Source organism: Cucurbita moschata, unplaced genomic scaffold, assembly GCF_002738365.1.
Source record: "Cucurbita moschata cultivar Rifu unplaced genomic scaffold, Cmos_1.0 Cmo_Scf00043, whole genome shotgun sequence".
Classification (NCBI taxonomy): domain Eukaryota; kingdom Viridiplantae; phylum Streptophyta; class Magnoliopsida; order Cucurbitales; family Cucurbitaceae; genus Cucurbita; species Cucurbita moschata.
In genome coordinates this window covers 825608-845627 of record NW_019268559.1, presented here as the reverse complement: position 1 = coordinate 845627, position 20020 = coordinate 825608, and the positions used below count along the sequence as shown (strand labels likewise).

Here is a 20020-nt window from a genome sequence, read left to right as displayed (position 1 = left end):
TATAGATGAGCTTCCAGTTACCAAACATTTCTACTTCTGTATTATCAAAAGATATGGAAATGAACAAGTATTTGATGTCACATGAACTAGATTCGCGTTGGAATATGAACCAAACTAAGAATCCCACATCTAAATTAGAAAAAGTTCAAACTTCGATGGTTGCGCAGAAGTTCACATGAACTCTGTTCATCAATGCACACGTTACACAGCTTCAAGTTCTGATGATGACAAATAAAAGTTCCGAGGTTTTGAATCCTCCACATGAACGTTCTTTTCGCCCCAATTGTGTAGCCCTGGTGAGATCATACACACAATGAAAATCCCGGTTAACAGTGCATAGAACTTCACTCTAATGTAGGTTACCACAAGAAATTGCCCTTCGAGTCGTTCGTGCCGAGTTGAAATGGCTTCTAGAACTGTATAGTCATAAATATGATCTGCTCTCTTATCATCATCCCCATCGACTTCAAATTCAAACCAAGAACATACAAGTCAACGTAAAAAAACTAACAAATAAAAGAATTGGTCATACTAAATATGTAGTATTCGGTATTGGAGCAACCAATGATATTGGAATTGTTGGGTTTTATATATCAGCAACAAAATTCTTATTGATTCAACACTTCGATTAGATATCCAGGGGAGCCTGTTCTTATCTAACCTCATGCCTAGATGTCGTTCCTCGTGGAGCTTACATTCGCAGATCCATCCCTTCTCCTCATCCTCATTCTAGGAAGGATTATCGGTCGACAACAAACCAGCATAAAAAGCAACTGCATCATAAACGATGTCATGCTAATCCATACATAGAGAGTCTTCCTCCAATACCATATAATCCTTTTAAACAGGGGAAGTTCGGATTCAAGGATTAAGGATGCATCATATATTTCGGGTATACCAGCACCAGGACTGAACTCTGCTCGCTGTTCAATTGTAACCCGCAGACAAGCTGTCGGTATATTTCCTTCAGCGAGACCTTTAAGCTTAAGATTCAGAGTCTGGGACTCTGATATATAGCCCGTAACAAGGGGTGCAAGCTTCAGGATAGTCAGTAAAAGGCGAATGGGCTCGCTTCTAAACTGCAACATGCATGGATGGCTTGAGCTTGCAAGAACGTCACCACTTACAGAAAGAAAGTCTACTCTTACCTGCAGCATGACCATCAAATATCTCACAAGGAATCACATAATAAACATTACCCAAACACACTTAAGAGAGAGTATACACATCCATTGATGATACTGATAACTAAAATAGAATTTTCAGGCAAATCAAAACCAAACAATTACTGAATTTAATAATATATAGACGTTCTTGTGAACTTGTCTGATCTAAGCAAGATTCTAAAAGGCTTCACCGACCCACCTTCATCACGTACGCACATAGTTGGCAAACTCTTTGACGTTCCCCAGGGAGTTTTTCATTAATATTTGGTTGTGTTTTAGACAACTGAAACCATTACTATATTAGCTTTATTTGTATTGCAGGGTGTCCACATTGTTGAACTTATTTTACCGTGGCCTTTTCTTGTTTACTTTTATTCATAATTCATGGAACAGTTATGCACAAGAGAACCAATGCAAACGACTAAACAACATAGATGTATAAATCAAGTTCTTAGCAGCTCCTATGTCTCGAATACTATGCTACTATTCCCATATCATCCTCTATCCAACCAAATTAATCATTGAAGCCTTTGACAATCATCTCAGAAGCACACTTTCATAGTGGTTTCTACTGCAAATTCCATCGCTCAGTGGTTAAGGTAGGGTAAAAAGGAATTGGATTATGATTCACAATCTTATCCATTGGAGCAATGTTTAAGATAATATCAAGTCGACTTCAATGAAGATCGACACTTAACATACCAAAAAAGAAAAGTATCTGAAAATTACGTTACTTGTCATAATTGGAAAAGGCATATTCCTTTAACAAAATGCATAAAGACATACCTGGAAGACCCCAAGATTTCTGTTATATTCAGACTCTGGCAATGTTAGTGAGACAATGGCCTGCAAATGATGATGATGAGGAATAACACGCGACTGGATCTTCCCACTAACGACATTTTCTTTACAATTCCGACCATAAAGAACATCTGAATCAGGTAAGATTGGCATATAAGCCTCAGGACTGTGTTTGGTGTAGTCAAAATTTAATACTTCTTTGATCTTAACAGGCTCCTGAACTAAGAACCTCATTAAAAATCCACCAAATATAAGCGCCGAAATCAAGAGACCACACAAAATGATACAAACATAAGCCGACCACAGAAAGCCCCACACACAGCGGAGTCCAGCCTTCCAAAGAGACTTGGGTTCCTTCAACCGTTCAGATATCAAAGGACTGACCACAGCAGTAACAAGTTCACAAAACCCAAATAACTTTCCTGTCACATATGCTCTCCCAAGCTTAATTGTTTGAAAAGGATGGAAAACAAACGTGTAAGAATGATATAAAAACCACAAGGGAAAGCAGAAACTGTAGACGAAGAAGCTAAGTTGAACCCCAATTGCCTTGATTAGCAATCCTACAATTAACATAAGTAGGTTTGAAGAAGAATGGCCGGATTCCGCCTCCGAAACGCCCAATTCGCCGCCCGAATTAGTCTCCACAGTAGTCACCGTCGATACCTCACTCTTCTCATCCTTCACGCTACTCGAACCTCCCCACGAGCTTACTTGAACGGATAAAGCCTCGGATCCCTCGAGCTTCTTTACATCGTCAATAAAATTCGGGTGAATTTCTGGGGTTTTCCATTCGGGGCTCATCATCCCCGAATCGTCGATTGTACTTGTTAGGGAACTTATAGAGGAATCTGAGCTCGGAGTCTCGCCTGCCATTCTACGGCGAGCAGAGGGGCGATGGCGTAATGAATCGACAGATGAGAATTCATTCTCGGACGAGGTTTCAGGTACCGTAGAAGAGTCGGAAATGGAGGAAAGTGAAGTGGAAAGTTGAGGTTGATCGGTGACGGAAGAATCCTCCGATGGGAACTCATCGAGAGTGTCGAAGAAGTCATCATCGTCTTCGTTATCTTTATCTTTGGTGTTGTGGGATTCCATACCGAGATGGAGTATCGAAATGCGCAATCTAAAACCAGAACATTGGGTTTCTTACAATCTTCAAATTCATCCTCCTCGATTTTGAGATTTAAATACACACAATTCCGATAAAGTTTCTCAACATGATCGCCTGTTTGAGATGAGATTGCAACGTAGTTAATAATTTCCATCATTTTTAATTTCACCCTTCCTCCTTAAAACTTATCAAATCAATCTCATTCTCATTTATTTATTATAATTTTTAGGTTAAATTAATAAATATATTTTCTTAACTTTCAATCTTCATTAATATTCTTAATTTTAAAAAATCTAAAAATATTTTAAAAAGTTTACACCAAATTTTCAATTTTATATATTAGACGGAGATCGTTAATATCTTATTTTAAAGTTCAAAAATACTTCTATCATTCAAAAATAACATTAAAAATTTTGAAGATAATTTACAATTTCGAGTAATAATTTTTTTTTTATTTTTCATATATGACGTAAATAATAACACATTCTCCAAGATTGTGGGCCATTCTTTCTTGGCCCATCACTGTAAAAATGGCTAAATAGGCCCAAGTGTTAAAGCCCATCAGGCCCACTACTCTGTCCAAATTTCCTATATATTGTCCAAATTCACATTTATAGCATAATCCATACAGAAAGTAGAAAGTGACCTAGAACTCGCCTTATCAGATTCAATTCTAAATCGTGTTTGTTACCATTCATCTCAAATAAAAGGTCTGATGTTTAAATCTTCCCCGAATTAAAAAAAAATATAAATATTCATATATTTTTCTCGTTTTGCACTCTAACTTAATATAATAAAATTTTATCGATTCTAAGAGTTCTAATAAATAAATAAAAAAATAACATAAATCGAGTTCATTTAGTTTGACTTGTTGGGCGGTAAAAAAGTATTGTTTGACTAATTTAAAATGATATTTTGTGATCAAAGTTTGGGTGTTATTATATGTTTGGAGGGAAAAGAAATTTGTGGAAATTGATGTTTGGAGAAATATTGAAAAGCAAAGCAAATTGGAAAAGAAAAAGGTTGCAGAGAGACAGTGAGTCAACCCAGAATCCTCCTTATTCAATTCTGCTCTAATGGGCACAACACACAAAAACGCGTTGTTTGATATTGAAATAATTGCAGTCAAATTTATGGGCATCTGGTTGGAACAACAACAACAACAACCGAAACTCAATAACATCAACAATGACAAAGTCCAACCTGTCCCACCACTACCCAAATAAAATAATATCTATTCCCTTTTTTTCTTTTTCTTTTTTTCTTTTTTAATTTTATGCAAAAACAGGGGATAAATAATCAAACCCAAATCAAAACCCAAATTCTTTTCTCTCTTCAACTCCCAAGGGGGGAGTACTACTCAAATTTTCCATTGAAAGCTAAGGATTTCTTTTTGGTGTTCATCTCCTTCAGTAATGAAAGATCCTTGCACCACTTACGCCGCCGCCGCTACCACACCTACTTCAGAAATGGACGCTTTGACCGCTACACTTTGCAATTCAATCCAAGCTTTAGGGCGTGGCTTTGATGTCACCGCCGATATTCGTCTTCTTTACTGCAAGGGAACACCTGGGTCGAGGCTGGTTCAGCTCGATGATGCCTCTACCAGGGATCTACATCTCTCTGATGGGGTTGTGGTTCCTAATGTGCCTGACCATGTTCACTGTTCTTCAGATACCAGGGCAACCGAAAACGTCCCCGTTTGCAGCTTCCACAAGGCGAGTTTGGAGCTCTTCCTTCAATCGCTCCTTGTTTTTGCTTTCTTATCATCAATCCTTTTCGCCCCATGTTCTATTTCCCTTCCTGAATTGTTAATGAATCAATTTTCTCTCTCCCTCTCTCCACCTTGTTTACATCTGATACTTGATTCATTACTATTTAGGCACTATTCTTTTTGCACTTTTTGATCTCTACAACTATTGTCTTCTTATATGTTTCTATCAATCTTATAGCTGTTGTAGTTTGATTTTTGGTATCTGTTCCATTAGTTTCTGTGACATTTCCTTCCTTGAGCTTGTTGGCTGCCTTTATAGAGCTTATTGAAGCATAAACTTGGTTAGAACTACTATTTGCATTACATGGGTGGAGATTATTTTTGAAATAGTTGTAAGTTTGCAACTTGATCAATGCTTCAAATGAAGTTAAAAGGTTCAAACCTAAGTTCAAGCAGCTATGTGAATGATGTTAGTGCATTTCCCAGAATTGATTTAGTCTTGATCGACACTTTTGGTTTGCATATAGTTTTAAGTATAACTAGTTGATCAATATCAATGAGTTCCATTAGAAACTGGATTATCAATTGAGGACTTTTTCGTTAAATGCTTCATATGCTCCATTGATACCTGAAATTCCAGATGGCAGAATACTTCAATCAGAAATCAAATCTATCAGGAAACATTCCGCTTGGAAGCTTTAATGCCATGTTCAATTTCAGTGGCTCTTGGCAAGTCGACGCAGCAGCTACAAAATCACTTGCTATGATTGGATATTTCATTCCTCTCTTTAAGGTTGAATTGAAAAACTCGACCTTAGTTTTACACGAAGAAATCAAGCGTGCTGTGCCTTACACATGGGATCCTGTGTCCTTGGCTAGGTAAGCTATCTATTGTTGTCTGTGGTTCTTGTCGTGAATGTGCGCTTGTAACGTTCATGAATAGTCATGACTTGACGATAATATATAACCGATACTTACTTTTCTTTCGTCAGTTTTATTGAAAATTTCGGTACGCATATCATAACATCAGCAACTATTGGTGGAAGAGATGTGGTATATATCAGGCAACACCAGTCATCTCCCTTATCAGAGTCTGAGATTGAGAACTACGTGAAAGAGGTCGGGGAACAACGATTTCTCGACTCGAAAAGCCAGTCAACTGTTGGTCCCTTGAGTTATAAGGATAAGGTTAGTTTAAAACACTCATTTTACTAAAGCAAGTTCACTGTTAAGTTTATGTATCTTGAGGATCTCAACGAGTTGTCATGGTAAACCGTTCGAATCATTTTTCGCCTGGTTTAGTAAGCATATGAAATGCTATGCTTCTATCGACTTGAGTCTCAAAATGTAATAATCATGATGCTCGATTTCTTGCAGGATGTTACTGTAATTTTTAGGAGAAGAGGTGGTGATGATCTGGTTCAGAGTCATGCCAAGTGGGCAGAGACTGTAAAGTCAGCCCCAGATGTGATCAACATGACGTTTACCCCCATCGTTTCCATGCTTGAAGGAGTGCCTGGTGTGAAGCATTTAGCCCGTGCTATTGACCTATATTTGGAATGTAAGTACACTTCTATCAGTCTTAACACACGGAGACGTTGTTACCTACCTAAGAATGCGTTTCGATGGTGGCAAACTGGTTTAAGTTATTATAGAACTTCGTCTAGAAAGTTAACCGATCACTTGAACCATGGCTGTCATATTGCTTCATGCTTCTGCAGATTATAAAATGAAGATGTTGATTTTGTTTCCAAAATTTTAGTTAAATTGCTGAGTCTCTGTTAGTCTTACAGACAAGCCCCCGATCGAGGATCTGCAGTATTTTTTGGATTTTCAAATTGGCAGAGCATGGGCTCCTGAACAAACCAACCTGCAAAGAAAAGAGCCCTTGTGTTCATCACTTCAGTTCAGCTTGATGGGTCCGAAGCTTTATATTAGCCCTGATCAGGTAATCTCCATCTCCTTAATTTTGCTGGCTTCAAAATGAGTTTGACCTTGTCTTTAAATCTGATGGGGTTCTTCTGATGAAGTAGATGTACGAAAAGTTATATAGTGTTGCATTTTTGCACTGTTCAAGTTTTAGGTGCTTCCATGCTAATAGAGACAATGGTGTCGGGAAGTCAAAGCTTACGGATAGTGTTCTTGTAGATATTGTCCTCTTTGGGCTTTTCCTTTCTGACTTTCTCTCAGAGTTTTAAAACGCTTCTACTTATAAGGAGTGTTTCATTCCCCTCTCCAACCAACGTAGGATATCACAATCCACCCCCTTGAGGGCCGGTGTCCTCGCTAGCACACCACCCGATGTTTGACTTTGATACCATTTGTAACAGTCAAGCCCAACCGATAGCAGATATTGTCCTCTTTGGCCTTTCTCTTTCGAGCTTCCCCTCAAGGTTTTAAAACGCGTTTACTAGGGAGAAGTTTCATTCCCCTCTCCAACCAACGTCGAATCTCACAATTCTGCATATGCATATGGTTCAAACTAAAGCGGGAGTTTCAAATGGACATATAGTCTTGAAGACAAGTCCACTTAATTCTATGCTTTTTGTCTTGTGGAGTATTTGTTTGGTTCCCTTGACAGTTGGGGACGCACCTCCTTTTTTGAATTGAACTTTTGTGTTTCTAACCCTAATACAATCGAGTCTTCCCCATAAAAAGCTGTATCTTATCAATCACGTTCTATGATAGGAAAAGGATGATATCAAGAACATAACAACTCTTATCAATCATTGCATGTTATTGCAGATTACAGTTGGTCGTAAACCAGTAACGGGTCTTAGGCTTAACCTTGAAGGCTGCAAGCAAAACCGACTCGCTATCCATCTGCAACATCTGGTGTCACTGCCGAAGATTCTCCAACCCCATTGGGACTCGCATGTTGCCATAGGTGCCCTGAAATGGCATGGCCCCGAGGAGCAGGACAGCAGGTGGTTTGAACCCATCAAGTGGAAGAACTTCTCTCATGTAAGCACAGCACCCATAGAGTATACAGAAGCCAACATTGGAGATTTATCTGGTGTTCACATTGTGACTGGAGCGCAGCTCGGTGTTTGGGACTTTGGTGCCAAAAACGTACTATACTTGAAGCTTCTTTTCTCGAAGGTACCTGGCTGCACGGTTCGACGATCAGTCTGGGATCACAGCCCCTCCACCTCTGCTACCCCATCGAGGTCTGATGGTGCATCATCATCTTCCAAAACAAAAACTGGTGAAGATAAAAAGGAAGACAGTTCAAGCAATGCTGGAAAACTGGCAAAAATTGTAGATTTGACAGAAATGTCGAAGGGTCCTCAGGATATTCCAGGTCATTGGTTGGTTACGGGGGCTAAGCTCGGGGTCGACAAGGGAAGGATAGTACTGCGCATCAAATATTCATTGCTGAACTACTGATCAGTTCTTGGTCGGGTTTCCCTTCACAAACTATAAACAAAAGTGGAGCATTTTTTTGCACAGAATTCATGTGTTCTTTTTTCCTCTTTTCCTACATTGTACATCTTATTAGTTTAGTTTGTAGCCATTTTATTCTTATGTTGTTTGTCACAATCATTTAATTATAGCAATGTTCTTGTTTTATTCATCACAATTGTTGTCCTTGTTAGAGGACAAAGGGTATCCTGCAAAACGATGATTACAAGTAGGATTAGAACACCATTTTCAATTTCTTGTCAAGTCATGGATAAGCTGTTAGAACTTGGAAGGGCAGCAACCACAAGCATACCATCCATGCTGGCCTAGGGCTAGAATAATTTTCAAGTTTCAAGGGCGGAAAAGATTGCGCTCGAGATCCTATCTGAAGGGAGTAAGCCCTATGTTCATAGTTGTATCTAAGAAGATGAATCTATAAATTTTAAATTACGTTTATAATGAATATTTGAACTTTAAATTTTATTCTAATAAATTACTGTATTCAAGTCATAAAACTATTACACAAAGAAATTGAATACAAAAAATAAAGAAATTACTAAACTAAACTTCTAATTCAAAGTTATGCAAGAATCCCACATTGGAAGAACTTTGATTGTACTCCTTCCTTTTAAATGAATTAGTGAGCTTGGTAATGTGAGCTTGTTACCTGAATGGGGGCTTTAAAATGGGTTGGAGCTTGTTCGTCCCAGTGGAATAGGGGTCCTGGAGGCTGTTGTGTGTTGTTGGCCCGCCCGTTCCAAGTAGGGAGAAGGTCATTGGGCCTTGGACGAAAGCTTGAGGCTCACTGGCCCTAAAGATTGAGGGAACCGCGTGAGGCTGGTTTCACAGGAGCAGCGTCACCTCTCGCTCTCTTCGGTGGATGAATTACGGGCCGATTCTCTTGGGGGCCCAAAACCAAAACCCTGGGTGGACATAGTCAACAACCATTTTTGAATTATCGATAAAATGATTATTACTGAAATAATCTCAACTATAACTACAAAATATTAAACTTACTAGAAACTCACATACCTAAACGACATTTCAATTAATTGTATACAGAACTCCGAAGACAAACTAGATGGCCTGCTCGAAAGCTAAAGCATATAATTAATAATTAAGCATTCAAATCATTGGTTCTGCTCTGTTTTAACTGAGTGTCTCCTTTCCTAAAACCAAGGAGCTGTCATTTTGATGACATAGTTGCAGACCCTACCGTTCCGACCGGCTAAACAGCAATAATCTGAGCTTATGTTCATGGAACAACTAGAGCTCTAAAGACAGGAGATCTTAGACTTAGTCAACTAGAGCTCATAATCTGAGCTCATGATAGGAACCTTTTGGACCATTGGGAGATTGTTTCTGCTTGTAATTTTGCATTTTTTTACTTGTTTTTTTATGTACAAGCAACCATGCAGAATGCTCTTAATTTACAGCTTTCATGATGGATCGTAATTATCGATTTAGTTATATGCATCCTATTGTCATGAACAGGAACAATCAGACGTCACACTACCTTCTCATGCAACAAGAAACCCTTATATATACATATTAAGCTAAAGCTCAATCTTAGCTTCGCAATAGCAGAAGATCCTAGCCAGTTGCTATGGTATGCTTCATGTTCATCAATTTCATTGAGTTCTAATTAAGTTCAATAAACCATTTGGGTCTTTTGGGCTATCTCGTTATCTGTAAGTTTTAGCTGCTAGTTGATTTCTATGCAGGAGAAGTTTGAGGTAGTGGAAGGGAAAGTGGACTGGAAGGGAAGACCAGCTTTCAAACACAAGCATGGAGGAACTAGATCGTCTTTGCTCATACTAGGTACAAAATCATTGGCTCATCAAGTTTGTCAAATGTAGTGTAGAACATATGAAGAAAAAGAAAATCATTTGATTGTAGTCTTGTTCACCTTTTGGGTTTCTGTTGCAGTCGCATTTGGTTTCGAGAATATGGCAACCTTTGCGCTTGCAGTGAACTTGATCACGTATTTCAATACTGTGATGCACTTCGAACTAGCGGATGCTGCCAACCAGCTGACCAACTACATGGGTGCCGGTTACATTCTCTCTATTCTTATGGCTGTTCTCGCAGACACATTCTTAGGCAGATTCAAAACCGTCATCATTTCTGGCTGCCTCGAGTTTCTGGTTAGTCCAACTTCACTGGCTTTACTTTGCGGCCCTGCTGACCCCCATGCAACTACATTTTAATTACAACTGTGATTTCAGGCGCTGATATTGCTCATGATACAAGCTCACTACCCCAAGCTCAAGCCACAGCCTTGCAATATGTTTGATAAACAAGCTCACTGCGAGACAGTTGGAGGAGGAAATGCTGCTTTCCTCTATGTTGCTCTCTACACATTAGCTATTGGTAGTGCAGGCATTAAGGCTGCATTACCGTCACATGGGGCTGATCAGTTTGATGAAAAAGACCCCAAGGAGGCACTGCAAATGTCTAGTTTCTTCAACCAACTCTTGTTGGGAGTGTGCGGCGGCGGTGCTGCTAGTTTAACTCTAATTGTGTGGATCCAAGACTACAAAGGTTGGGACTGGGGCTTGGGGATATCTTCTGCAGCCATCTTTTTCGGCGTGGTCATCTTTACTGCCGGACTGCCACTGTACCGAATGCATATTGTTTCTGAGTCCAGTGCAATCGTCCAAATTCTACAGGTATGCTGAGTTTGAAGCTTAATCATATAAAGAACTTCATCCAAGAACATTCTTACTCCTGTTCAAATGATTGTTCTTTCTAGGTATATGTTGCAGCCATTCGTAACAGAAACCTTGTCCTTCCCGAAGATTCTGCAGATCTCTATGAGATTGAAAGGGACAAGGAAGCTTCTGTGGAGGAAGATTTTCTTCCTCATAGAAACATCTACAGGTTTGGTTTACATGAAAAATTGTTTGAGCTTTCTGCTTTGGCTTTCTAATAATAGCATTAAACGCCTTGATAATTCGAAAAAACAGGTTTCTAGACAAAGCGGCAATTCAACAAACACCTTGTGGGCAAGTTGAAACGCCTGAAGTTTCAAGCCCATGGAAAATATGCAGAGTCACCCAAGTTGAGAATGCAAAAGTAATTCTTAGCATGGTACCAATTTTCTGCTGCACAATCGTAATGACGCTTTGTTTGGCCCAACTCCAAACCTTCTCCATCCAACAGGGCCTCACCATGGACACAAAACTCACCAACTCTTTCCACATCCCTCCAGCGTCACTCGTCATCATCCCAGTCTCCTTCATCATCCTCATAGTCCCAATCTACGACAAGCTTTTCGTCCCCTTCGCGCGAAAGCTCACAGGCATCCCCACAGGAATCACCCATTTACAAAGAGTAGGCGTCGGATTGGTTCTATCCAGCATCTCCATGGCCGTCGCAGCTTTAATGGAAGCGAAACGCAAGGGCGTTGCGAGAGACCACAACATGCTCGACGCAACCCCTGTTTTGCAACCATTGCCAATCAGCACCTTCTGGTTATCTTTTCAATTCTTCATATTCGGAATCGCAGATTTGTTCACGTATGTAGGGCTTCTGGAATTCTTCTACTCCGAGGCGCCGAAATCCCTTAAATCTGTTTCCACTTGCTTCCTATGGAGTTCAATGGCTTTGGGCTACTTCTTGAGCACCATAGTCGTGAAGATTGTGAACAGTGCTACGAAGGGAATTACGAGAAACGGAGGCTGGCTGATCGGAAACAACATCAATCGGAACCATTTGAATCTCTTCTACTGGTTGCTTTCAATATTGAGCTTCATCAACTTCTGCATCTATGTATCTGTTGCCAAGAGATACAAATATCGAAACCATAAATAAATCAACTCGCCTAACAAAAAAAAATCGTAATCTGAATCGTTTTAATTCCATCTCTTCGATCCAAATATGTTTGAATTTTGTTCTTCATAATATATGAAATTGTAGAGGAAAAATGATATGAAATCATTCTGTTGCAACTTATAAACTTCCATTGAAATTAATTTGTTTGTGGAGATTCTTATATTAATTCTTTTTTCTTCACTCCGATTATATCATCTATTTATTACAAGAAAATAAAAAATTAAAATGACGACTCAAAGCCATACTCTTTGGCCACGTGTGCATGAAACTCAAATCTCCCATTGCACCACTTGGGGGTAGAATATCACTACTCTCAGCCACGTCGGCGCCACGTGCAAGCAAACGTGGCTGATTTTTAGACGATTACAGAGTCCCTCGCCTTACTATTTCATCCCTTCTTCCCCGGTCGGAAAAAATAGCCTACAGACCTCCGGAGAGCATCAAAAGAACGATATAATGGCCACGATCGGGGACCAACCGGCGGCGTTGAGAGAGAGTGGCGAAGAGCGACAGCCACCGGGCGAGAAAATGGGAGTGGGGCAACACATATTGGACAAAGGCAGTAGCATGTTGCAGTCGCTGAAGCCGGTGAAGCAGGTCAGCCAGCACGCTTGCTCTTTTGCCCTTTACGGCGATGACCTCAGCCGCCAGATCGAAACGCATCATTACATCTCTCGCCTTAACCAGGACTTTCTCCAGTGCGCCGTTTACGATTCCGACGCCGCCGATGCCCATCTAATTGGTTAGCTTTCTACCAAACTAATTTCATATCCTCTGTTTTCATCCCCTGCCGTATTGCTTTATCCTCTTCCTTTCAGGCGTTGAGTATATCGTGTCGGATCAGATCTTTGAAACTCTGTCTCCTGATGAACAAAAGCTTTGGCATTCCCACGCATACGAGATAAAATCTGGGCTCATGGTTCATCCACGAATCCCAGAGATGGTAGCAAAGCCAGAATTGGAAAACCTCGCCAAATCCTACGGCAAATTCTGGTGCACATGGCAGGTGGACAGAGGTAATCAACTGAAAATTTTTCATTATGGTGATTAAAAATTGGTTCTTGATATCATACACACAGGCGACAAGCTGCCGATGGGAGCGCCAGCGCTGATGATGTCACCGCAAGCAACAGGGGCGGGAGTGGTGAAGGCGGAGCTGGTGCAGAAAAGGGACGACTATTATAACATTTCGACAGACGCAATTAAGGGGTCTCGAGTTGAGATCGAAGAGCCGGAGTGGATTAATCCGCAGGCTGATTACTGGAAACAGCACGATGGGAAGGGGTTTGCCATCGATGTAGTCCGGACGGACATGAAGTTGAGGGCGCCGTTCCCTTGACAGAGACGGGCGCGTAAGGGTCTGGTTTATTGGGTTTGTTTGTGGTGAGTGCGATGCATAAGGGCATGTAAGAAAATATCAATAGATCATGAATAAATGAATAAAATTGGTCTCTGTTATCTTAGAACAACACATTTTTAGTATAAAATAAACAAATTAGGAGTGTAGCTTCCCCAAATCTCTCAGAACAGTTCAGTCAACGCCGACCCTCTGCCACCAATTCCTCACATCACCATATTAACACGTAAACCAAATCGCACACTTTAATCTCTCCGTTTTCTTCACTTCTTTGCTCCAATGGCGAACCCCAATTCCGCCCCGATCGAACCCTGTGAAGGGGAGTTGTATTCGGTGTGGGCTCTTCCTCCAGAAGATGTCGCCACCAAAATCATTTCTCTGATGAGCAGCCTGAGATCCGAGTTTGGCGGCCCCGAATTTGAGCCGCATATCACCGTGGTTGGGGCAATTCGTCTCACCCCTCAGGATGCCCTCAATAAATTCCGATCAGCTTGCGAAGGGGTCAAGGCTTATCAAGCCACCGTGGATCAAGTTTCCATCGGAACCACCTTCTACCAGTGCGTTTTTCTCCTCATTCATCCCACCACCGAGGTGCTTCCCTCTCATCCTTCCGTCTGCATCTCATCGTTTGGGCTTTTTTATGTTTAATTGTCCTCCTATTCTCTCTGTTTTCTTCTCAGGTGGTGCAGATCAGCTCACATTGCTGCGGCCATTTTGGTTACAACAACTCCACCCGTAAGTTCATTCACATTCAAAATCATGAATTGGCTCTGCTTTTCCCTTTCCTTGGGATTGTTATGAGCATACTGAAAGCTCTTAATAATGATACAAATGGCATTATCCCCCAAATGATCTAATCTAAACACTCCAAGTATGTGTGTGTGTATCAGCTTACATGCCGCATTTGAGCCTACTATATGCGAACATATCAGATGAAATGAAGAAGCGGGCGAAGGAAATAGCGGACAAACTGAATGAAGCCGTGAACGGCCTGAAAGTGCCAGTCACTCGACTTGCATTGTACAAAACAGACACTGGCGATGAAACTCTCAAGTCGTGGGAGAAAATTGCAGAGCACGATCTTCCTTCAAGTTAGCTTCTGTTGTTTTTTTATGTATGCCCTCTTCGAGATTAATTATGTTGTTTTCGACAGTCTCTCTACTTCTGTAGACTTGTTTAACTTCTGGAAAATAAAAGGCCTTGTTTGAAAGCTTACCAAGCTTCATGTTTAGGCTTACTTTTTTTCATTGATTGTAATATGAAGAAGAATCAAAGTTGCCGACGTTATTGCTTTGTTGCTCGAACGTAGTGCTGAAGTTGACGTCTCCTACTCGAAATTTAGCTGAATATGTAAAAGAAACTCAAAGAAAATGTATTTTCACTCCACCCCATTTACAATTCTAATCCCCAAGTTCAGCCCAAAGTTCAGCCCATTGTTCGGTCACGTAATGGGTCTAAGCGGACATATATTAGTGTTAAAAACCTCTCAGTGGGTCATGGGTCAAAACGGACATCTGTTAGTGGTAAGCTTAGACAATTACACACCTCCGTGTGCCAAGAGGACGATTGTGAGATTTTACGTCAGCTTTATAGGAGGGAGAGCAGACGTTGGTCGGTGTGCCAGGACGTGTTAAGAGGGGTCGGTGTGCCAGGACGTGCCAAGAGGATGATTATGAGATTATACACGTTGATAAGTAATGGGTCAAAACAGGTGGGTCGGTGTGCCAGGACGTGCCAAGAGGACGATTATGAGATTACACGTCGATAAGTAATGGGTCAAAACAGGTGGGCCGAAACGGGTAATTTCTGTTGGGCAACAATGCATGCAAATGAATAGGGTAAACTTTTCAAAATTTTTGAAAGTTATAGCATTATTGTTCCTTGAAGAAAAGAAAATAATAATTGGTTCCCATGTTTTCCAGGAACATTATATGAATGCTCAGCCACAAATTGGGCACATGAAGATGTTTTGGTTACATGAATCCATATTTCGTTTTGAATACCTTTTTGTTTGAACCGACACTCAAAGCCTCAGCTCAATTAATAATACTATCGCTCAAAGTTCTTAAACACAGTGCTTAAAAGCTTCTTAACTTATTATTCCAAGCATCTCTCGTCAACTCAAGAATATATGTCATTATCTTTTTATTCTCTCTAATTCGTGTCAAGATTTTTAACCTCAACCCCAATTCTGCAACTTCACTTTACTCTACCCTTAAAAAGGATTAAGGAACAAAATCCCCTCATTAGCACAATGAATGATAATGAAGTTTAGAGCTAAAAAAGCTGAATTGGATTGAGTTATTAGTTGAATGCTTTGTAAATCACCCACTCCATAGCTGCTGATATAAAGGGTCACTTTCTTTACTTCATTAATACACACACCTCCCTCTTTGGCTACCTTACTTCTATTTCCCTCTTCTCTTCCCCTAACCTTTTAGAACACAAGCTGTGTGCATTGATCTTCCTTAAACACAGCAAACAGCCCTTCTTTTTGTTCTGTCTTGGGAGTTCCGTCTTCAACCAGCTCAGGTTAGTGATCGAAATAAAACAAAGCTTTGATTCAGCTTCTGATTGTGTTGCTTATTCACATGTAAATCCACAAAAAAAGGAGATTAGAAGTGATAGAGCAAGTTTTTTAGCCTCAAAATCTGCATCTCACAATATATCTTCTCTATTCTTCTACCTCTTTTGGGATCATCAGAAGAGGGGAAGCTGAAAAATGAAGATTTGGGGTTTGATTGATGACTGATCTGCTTGGATTTGGTTTAGGTAAGAAGCTAATAAAGGGTTCCAGAATCAACAAGAGAGGAGAGGATGTCTGATTCAGCTCAGAAGAAGATGGGAAGAGGAAAGATTGAGATTAAGAGGATCGAAAATACAACAAACCGTCAAGTCACTTTCTGTAAGAGACGAAATGGACTTCTCAAAAAGGCTTATGAGCTTTCTGTTCTGTGTGATGCTGAAGTTGCTCTCATCGTTTTCTCAACCCGTGGCCGCCTCTATGAGTATGCTAACAACAGGTAAACAACAACACTCCTAACCTCGTACATTATTTTCTTCAAATGTTCCTTTCTCCGCTTGATTTGTGCTTTTTTCTTCTCAAACTTGTTGCTGATATGGATCCTGGAAGGTTTTAACTCAGCTTTTAGGAAGACCAAGATTTTGGGAATCTGGGTTGCGTTAAGAATATAGTCTTTTTTTGAAAGATTTGAGTTTTATGATATCAAAACTTACCAAATTTCTTTGATTTTTCTGAGTTTTTTTTGCTATAATTGATGAGTTAGATGGTTTTGGGCGTGGTGGATACATAGATCTGGTATAACAGATGAAAGATAGGGCATATTATGGAAGGTTCAAATGAGTAAGGGTTTTGGTAAGCTTATGGTTATATCTGAGTTCAGCTCTTTACCTTCCACCATTAGTCCAATCCCACTTCATCTCCTTCACATTTCCTCAATACAAACGTCAGTTGAACATAAAGAAACAGAAAGTAAGACCATATTAGGGTTTCAAACTTGTGGGTTTCCTTGAAACATGCTAAAACACCCTTTTCCAACCAATCACCTCCAACTCAAGATTGAACTACCTAATAGGTTTCCATTCAAACTCTGAAATAAAAATCTCATTAGATCTTCAAATATGAACTAATCAATCAATCTTTGTCCGGATCATTAGGGGTAACCCTCTGATTAAACTTGTATTAAACAAACCGAGCTAATTGCAAGTCAGAAACTTTACACAAGTTTAATCCTTGTCCCCTTTGTTTGGGAAATGGGGTGTCTGGTTTCAGGCTTTTGGTTCTGATTTTTGGTCTAGGGCTTCAAGAATCAGCCGAAACAGAGAATGGCAATCCGATTCAAAAAGAAACTAAACTGGGGCTTCTTGATTTTAACAAAAATTTTGAATCTTTGTAAAAAAAAACGTATTTTTAGGGAGAGAGATTAGGGTTTTGAATCACGTAGAACCAAGGTGAGACCTTTAGCATTAATCTTAATAGGACAGCCGCTGTAGCCACTGATGGAAATGGACGGCTGCGATGTACACAGTGTTTGAGACAAAGGGCTTTTACCGCCACTTATGTTTTCCAAGAGTTCTTTTTTTTTAGTTCTTGTGTTGTATCGAGGTGGATAAGAGGGTGGAGTTAAGTTGATTAACCACTATACAAATGCGTGTATGACACTTGGCAAATTCTCATCCCTTTGATTGGATTAAGGCAATCATAATTCGAGATCTCTGTTGGATGTTTCAGACATAGCCAATCACCAGCTCGACGAAATTAAGGTATCAGTGCATCGGTAAAGGAAATCATGGATAAGTTTTGGATAAAAAAGAGTACTTAAATGTGGGAACTTTTTTCTTACCCTTCAAATTCCGTCACATCCATTGAGAAGCAGCTGACCCTTTGATGTGATTTCTATCATTCATTTTGCTTTTTATGGGATTTCGTAAAGGACTGAGTCAACTTGAGAGAGTTGGGTTAATGTGACAGTAAAAAACTTAAAACACGTAGCTTCTTGAGAATAAAAAACATGTTTTAATGCTTTGTTTTTTTGCAAGTGGAAGAACATGATAATTGTAATGATTAAGGAGGTTAATCAACATGATATGATGTTAATTGCAGCGTGAAGACAACAATTGATAGATACAAAAAGGCATCTTCAAATTCTCCAAACACAGGATCTACTTCTGAAACTAACACTCAGGTACACTTCAATTTCAATTTCGTTACATGTGGAGAAATGGGTCTATAAGAAAACTTAATGCATCAAACAATTGAGTTCAAATATAAATGGTCGTGAAAAGGGATTCGCTCACTAGAACTGACTTGTTCTAAAGATTTTCGAGAAGTTTAAGGTTTTGTTCTTCAATATGGAATATTAATTAGTCTATTGAGCTTTTACTGACATCGACACGAACCAATAATAGGTGTACTAGCTACATATTTGATAATGAATTCTGATTTGCTGGTGTTCCTTACTTTATCTTATTAAATAACACCAAATTTTCATACCTAACCCTAACATTTTGTGCTCAATATTTGATATAAGTGGATCATGTTGTGAACCCTCAAAATGGGTGTAACCTTTTATGTTGGGTATCAATCCAAGCTTAAGGATATAAAACTTACTATTGAATGACATGCTAGTTTTACCAACAAGAAGCTGCCAAACTGCGTGTTCAGATTGGTAATTTGCAGAACTCAAACAGGTATGTTAACACGAAATTTATGCAAGCATGTGTTCATCACTTGTTCATCTTCTGAAGGGGATGTTGTTTCCAGGAACATGCTTGGTGATTCTCTAAGTTCTTTGAGTGTAAAAGATCTGAAAAGTCTTGAAAGCAAACTTGAGAAAGGAATTAGCAGAATTAGATCCAAAAAGGTTGGTTTTCTTCCTTATTTTTTTTTAAGTTTCTTCTCTTAAAATAAAAACACTTCCTTTTGCTCTCTCTCTCTTCCAGAATGAACTCCTCTTTGCTGAAATCGAGTACATGCGCAAAAGGGTAAGCTTTTTGTACCCATACTAGTGGTGAACTTTTGGCGGTTACAAATGGTATTAGAGTCAGATACTAGTAAGTGGGCCAGCGAGGGTGCTGGGCTCCCAAAGAGTGTATTACGAGGGGAACGAAACATTTCTTATAAAGATGTGGAAACCTCTCCCTAGTAGACGATTTTTTAAAATCATGAGACTGATAGCTATAGGTAAAGGGCCAAAATAGACAATATTTGTTCCAACGAAACAACTTTCTAAATGGGTCGTTTAAAAGTTGAATTTCCCAATAAGGGTTTCATTGATTTTCCTCCAAATCGTAGAAAAGGCCAATCTTTTGAAGTTTTTGTTGCAAGAACTGTATAATGAATGATGTGAGTATATATTTGTAGAATGAAGTGATTATATATCCTTGAATTGAATGAAAAAAGTTGATCATTACAGGAGTTTGATTTGCACAACAACAATCAGCTGCTTCGAGCAAAGGTCCCCTTTTTTCTTTTTCAATCTCTCTGTCTCTCTCTTAATGAGCAGTTGACATTGAAATTGTAGAAATTGATGCAGATAGCTGAGAGTGAAAGAAATGTCAACATGATGGAAGGAGGAGAATTTGAGCTGATGCAATCTCATCCCTACGATCCAAGAGACTTCTTCCAAGTCAACGGCTTACAACACAATCAACAGTATCCACGTCAAGACAACATGTCTCTCCATTTAGTATAAGGTTCTGTTTTTACAGTTAAATAAGAAGCCATTCTGCCTCTCTGTCTCTCCCATTATCTAACAGAATCCCAACCAAACATTTCGATGCAGTTAATAATAATATGATTTGAAGCACTCTGATTGTTGGATTAAGCATAAAAGAGTGCCCCATCTGCTGGTTGAAAGGTACTCCAAGGAAGTTGAAGATTAACCAAGTCTTAGCTTCTGGACTCAAAAAAGACTTATTCTAATATATTAGTATATCTATAATGTTGTTGTATGCTATGAATCCAAACATTAATAACCTTTCTTTGTCTTAAATCTATGTCTGTGATACAAACGACTAACATCTTTTCTCGTACTTACTGCTGTTTTGTTACTGTTTCATTGTCTCAAATTTCTCTGCTTCTAATTATGATACATTGAAGTTAG

The 20020-nt window shown here is 39.5% G+C and overlaps 6 protein-coding genes across 9 annotated transcripts; 5 read left to right on the top strand and 1 right to left on the bottom strand.

Moving 5' to 3' along the window:
• Positions 1 to 17: 17 nt before the first annotated feature.
• Positions 18 to 3239, bottom strand: LOC111433666 (seipin-2-like). 4 transcript variants are annotated; one of them, XR_002708848.1, is made up of 4 exons: positions 1953 to 3239; positions 662 to 1148; positions 364 to 464; positions 18 to 293 (listed from the first exon to the last, which is right to left on the bottom strand). XR_002708848.1 is itself a non-coding variant. In XM_023070794.1 (3 exons), the coding sequence occupies exons 1-2, from the start codon at positions 3063 to 3065 to the stop codon at positions 669 to 671; spliced, it is 1593 nt and encodes a 530-aa protein (XP_022926562.1). In that variant the 5' UTR covers positions 3066 to 3239; the 3' UTR covers positions 18 to 464; positions 662 to 668. The 4 variants fall into 4 exon arrangements, 3 of the variants coding, with proteins under 3 accessions (XP_022926562.1, XP_022926563.1, XP_022926564.1); XM_023070794.1 differs by having other exon boundaries at positions 18 to 464; XM_023070795.1 differs by lacking the exon at positions 364 to 464.
• Positions 3240 to 4378: 1139 nt separating this feature from the next.
• On the top strand, positions 4379 to 8372 carry LOC111433834 (MACPF domain-containing protein CAD1). The gene is made up of 6 exons (XM_023071071.1): positions 4379 to 4799; positions 5436 to 5674; positions 5788 to 5983; positions 6173 to 6356; positions 6589 to 6743; positions 7541 to 8372. The coding sequence occupies exons 1-6, from the start codon at positions 4497 to 4499 to the stop codon at positions 8183 to 8185; spliced, it is 1722 nt and encodes a 573-aa protein (XP_022926839.1). The 5' UTR covers positions 4379 to 4496; the 3' UTR covers positions 8186 to 8372.
• Positions 8373 to 9908: 1536 nt separating this feature from the next.
• On the top strand, positions 9909 to 12179 carry LOC111433503 (protein NRT1/ PTR FAMILY 4.5-like). The gene is made up of 5 exons (XM_023070542.1): positions 9909 to 10021; positions 10130 to 10347; positions 10429 to 10872; positions 10956 to 11083; positions 11170 to 12179. Exons 1-5 carry the CDS (start codon positions 9919 to 9921, stop codon positions 12014 to 12016), a joined length of 1740 nt encoding a protein of 579 aa, XP_022926310.1. The 5' UTR covers positions 9909 to 9918; the 3' UTR covers positions 12017 to 12179.
• A 269-nt stretch (positions 12180 to 12448) lies between these two features.
• LOC111433500 (oil body-associated protein 2C-like) lies at positions 12449 to 13495 on the top strand. The gene is made up of 3 exons (XM_023070540.1): positions 12449 to 12779; positions 12856 to 13053; positions 13117 to 13495. Exons 1-3 carry the CDS (start codon positions 12494 to 12496, stop codon positions 13374 to 13376), a joined length of 744 nt encoding a protein of 247 aa, XP_022926308.1. The 5' UTR covers positions 12449 to 12493; the 3' UTR covers positions 13377 to 13495.
• Positions 13496 to 13641: 146 nt separating this feature from the next.
• Positions 13642 to 14609, top strand: LOC111433501 (cyclic phosphodiesterase-like). The gene is made up of 3 exons (XM_023070541.1): positions 13642 to 13985; positions 14075 to 14129; positions 14285 to 14609. Exons 1-3 carry the CDS (start codon positions 13674 to 13676, stop codon positions 14488 to 14490), a joined length of 573 nt encoding a protein of 190 aa, XP_022926309.1. The 5' UTR covers positions 13642 to 13673; the 3' UTR covers positions 14491 to 14609.
• A 1094-nt stretch (positions 14610 to 15703) lies between these two features.
• On the top strand, positions 15704 to 19949 carry LOC111433881 (floral homeotic protein AGAMOUS-like). Its single transcript, XM_023071135.1, has 9 exons — positions 15704 to 15926; positions 16167 to 16417; positions 18019 to 18100; positions 18544 to 18605; positions 18679 to 18778; positions 18858 to 18899; positions 19331 to 19372; positions 19451 to 19610; positions 19700 to 19949. Exons 2-8 carry the CDS (start codon positions 16212 to 16214, stop codon positions 19607 to 19609), a joined length of 693 nt encoding a protein of 230 aa, XP_022926903.1. The 5' UTR covers positions 15704 to 15926; positions 16167 to 16211; the 3' UTR covers position 19610; positions 19700 to 19949.
• Positions 19950 to 20020: the final 71 nt, after the last annotated feature.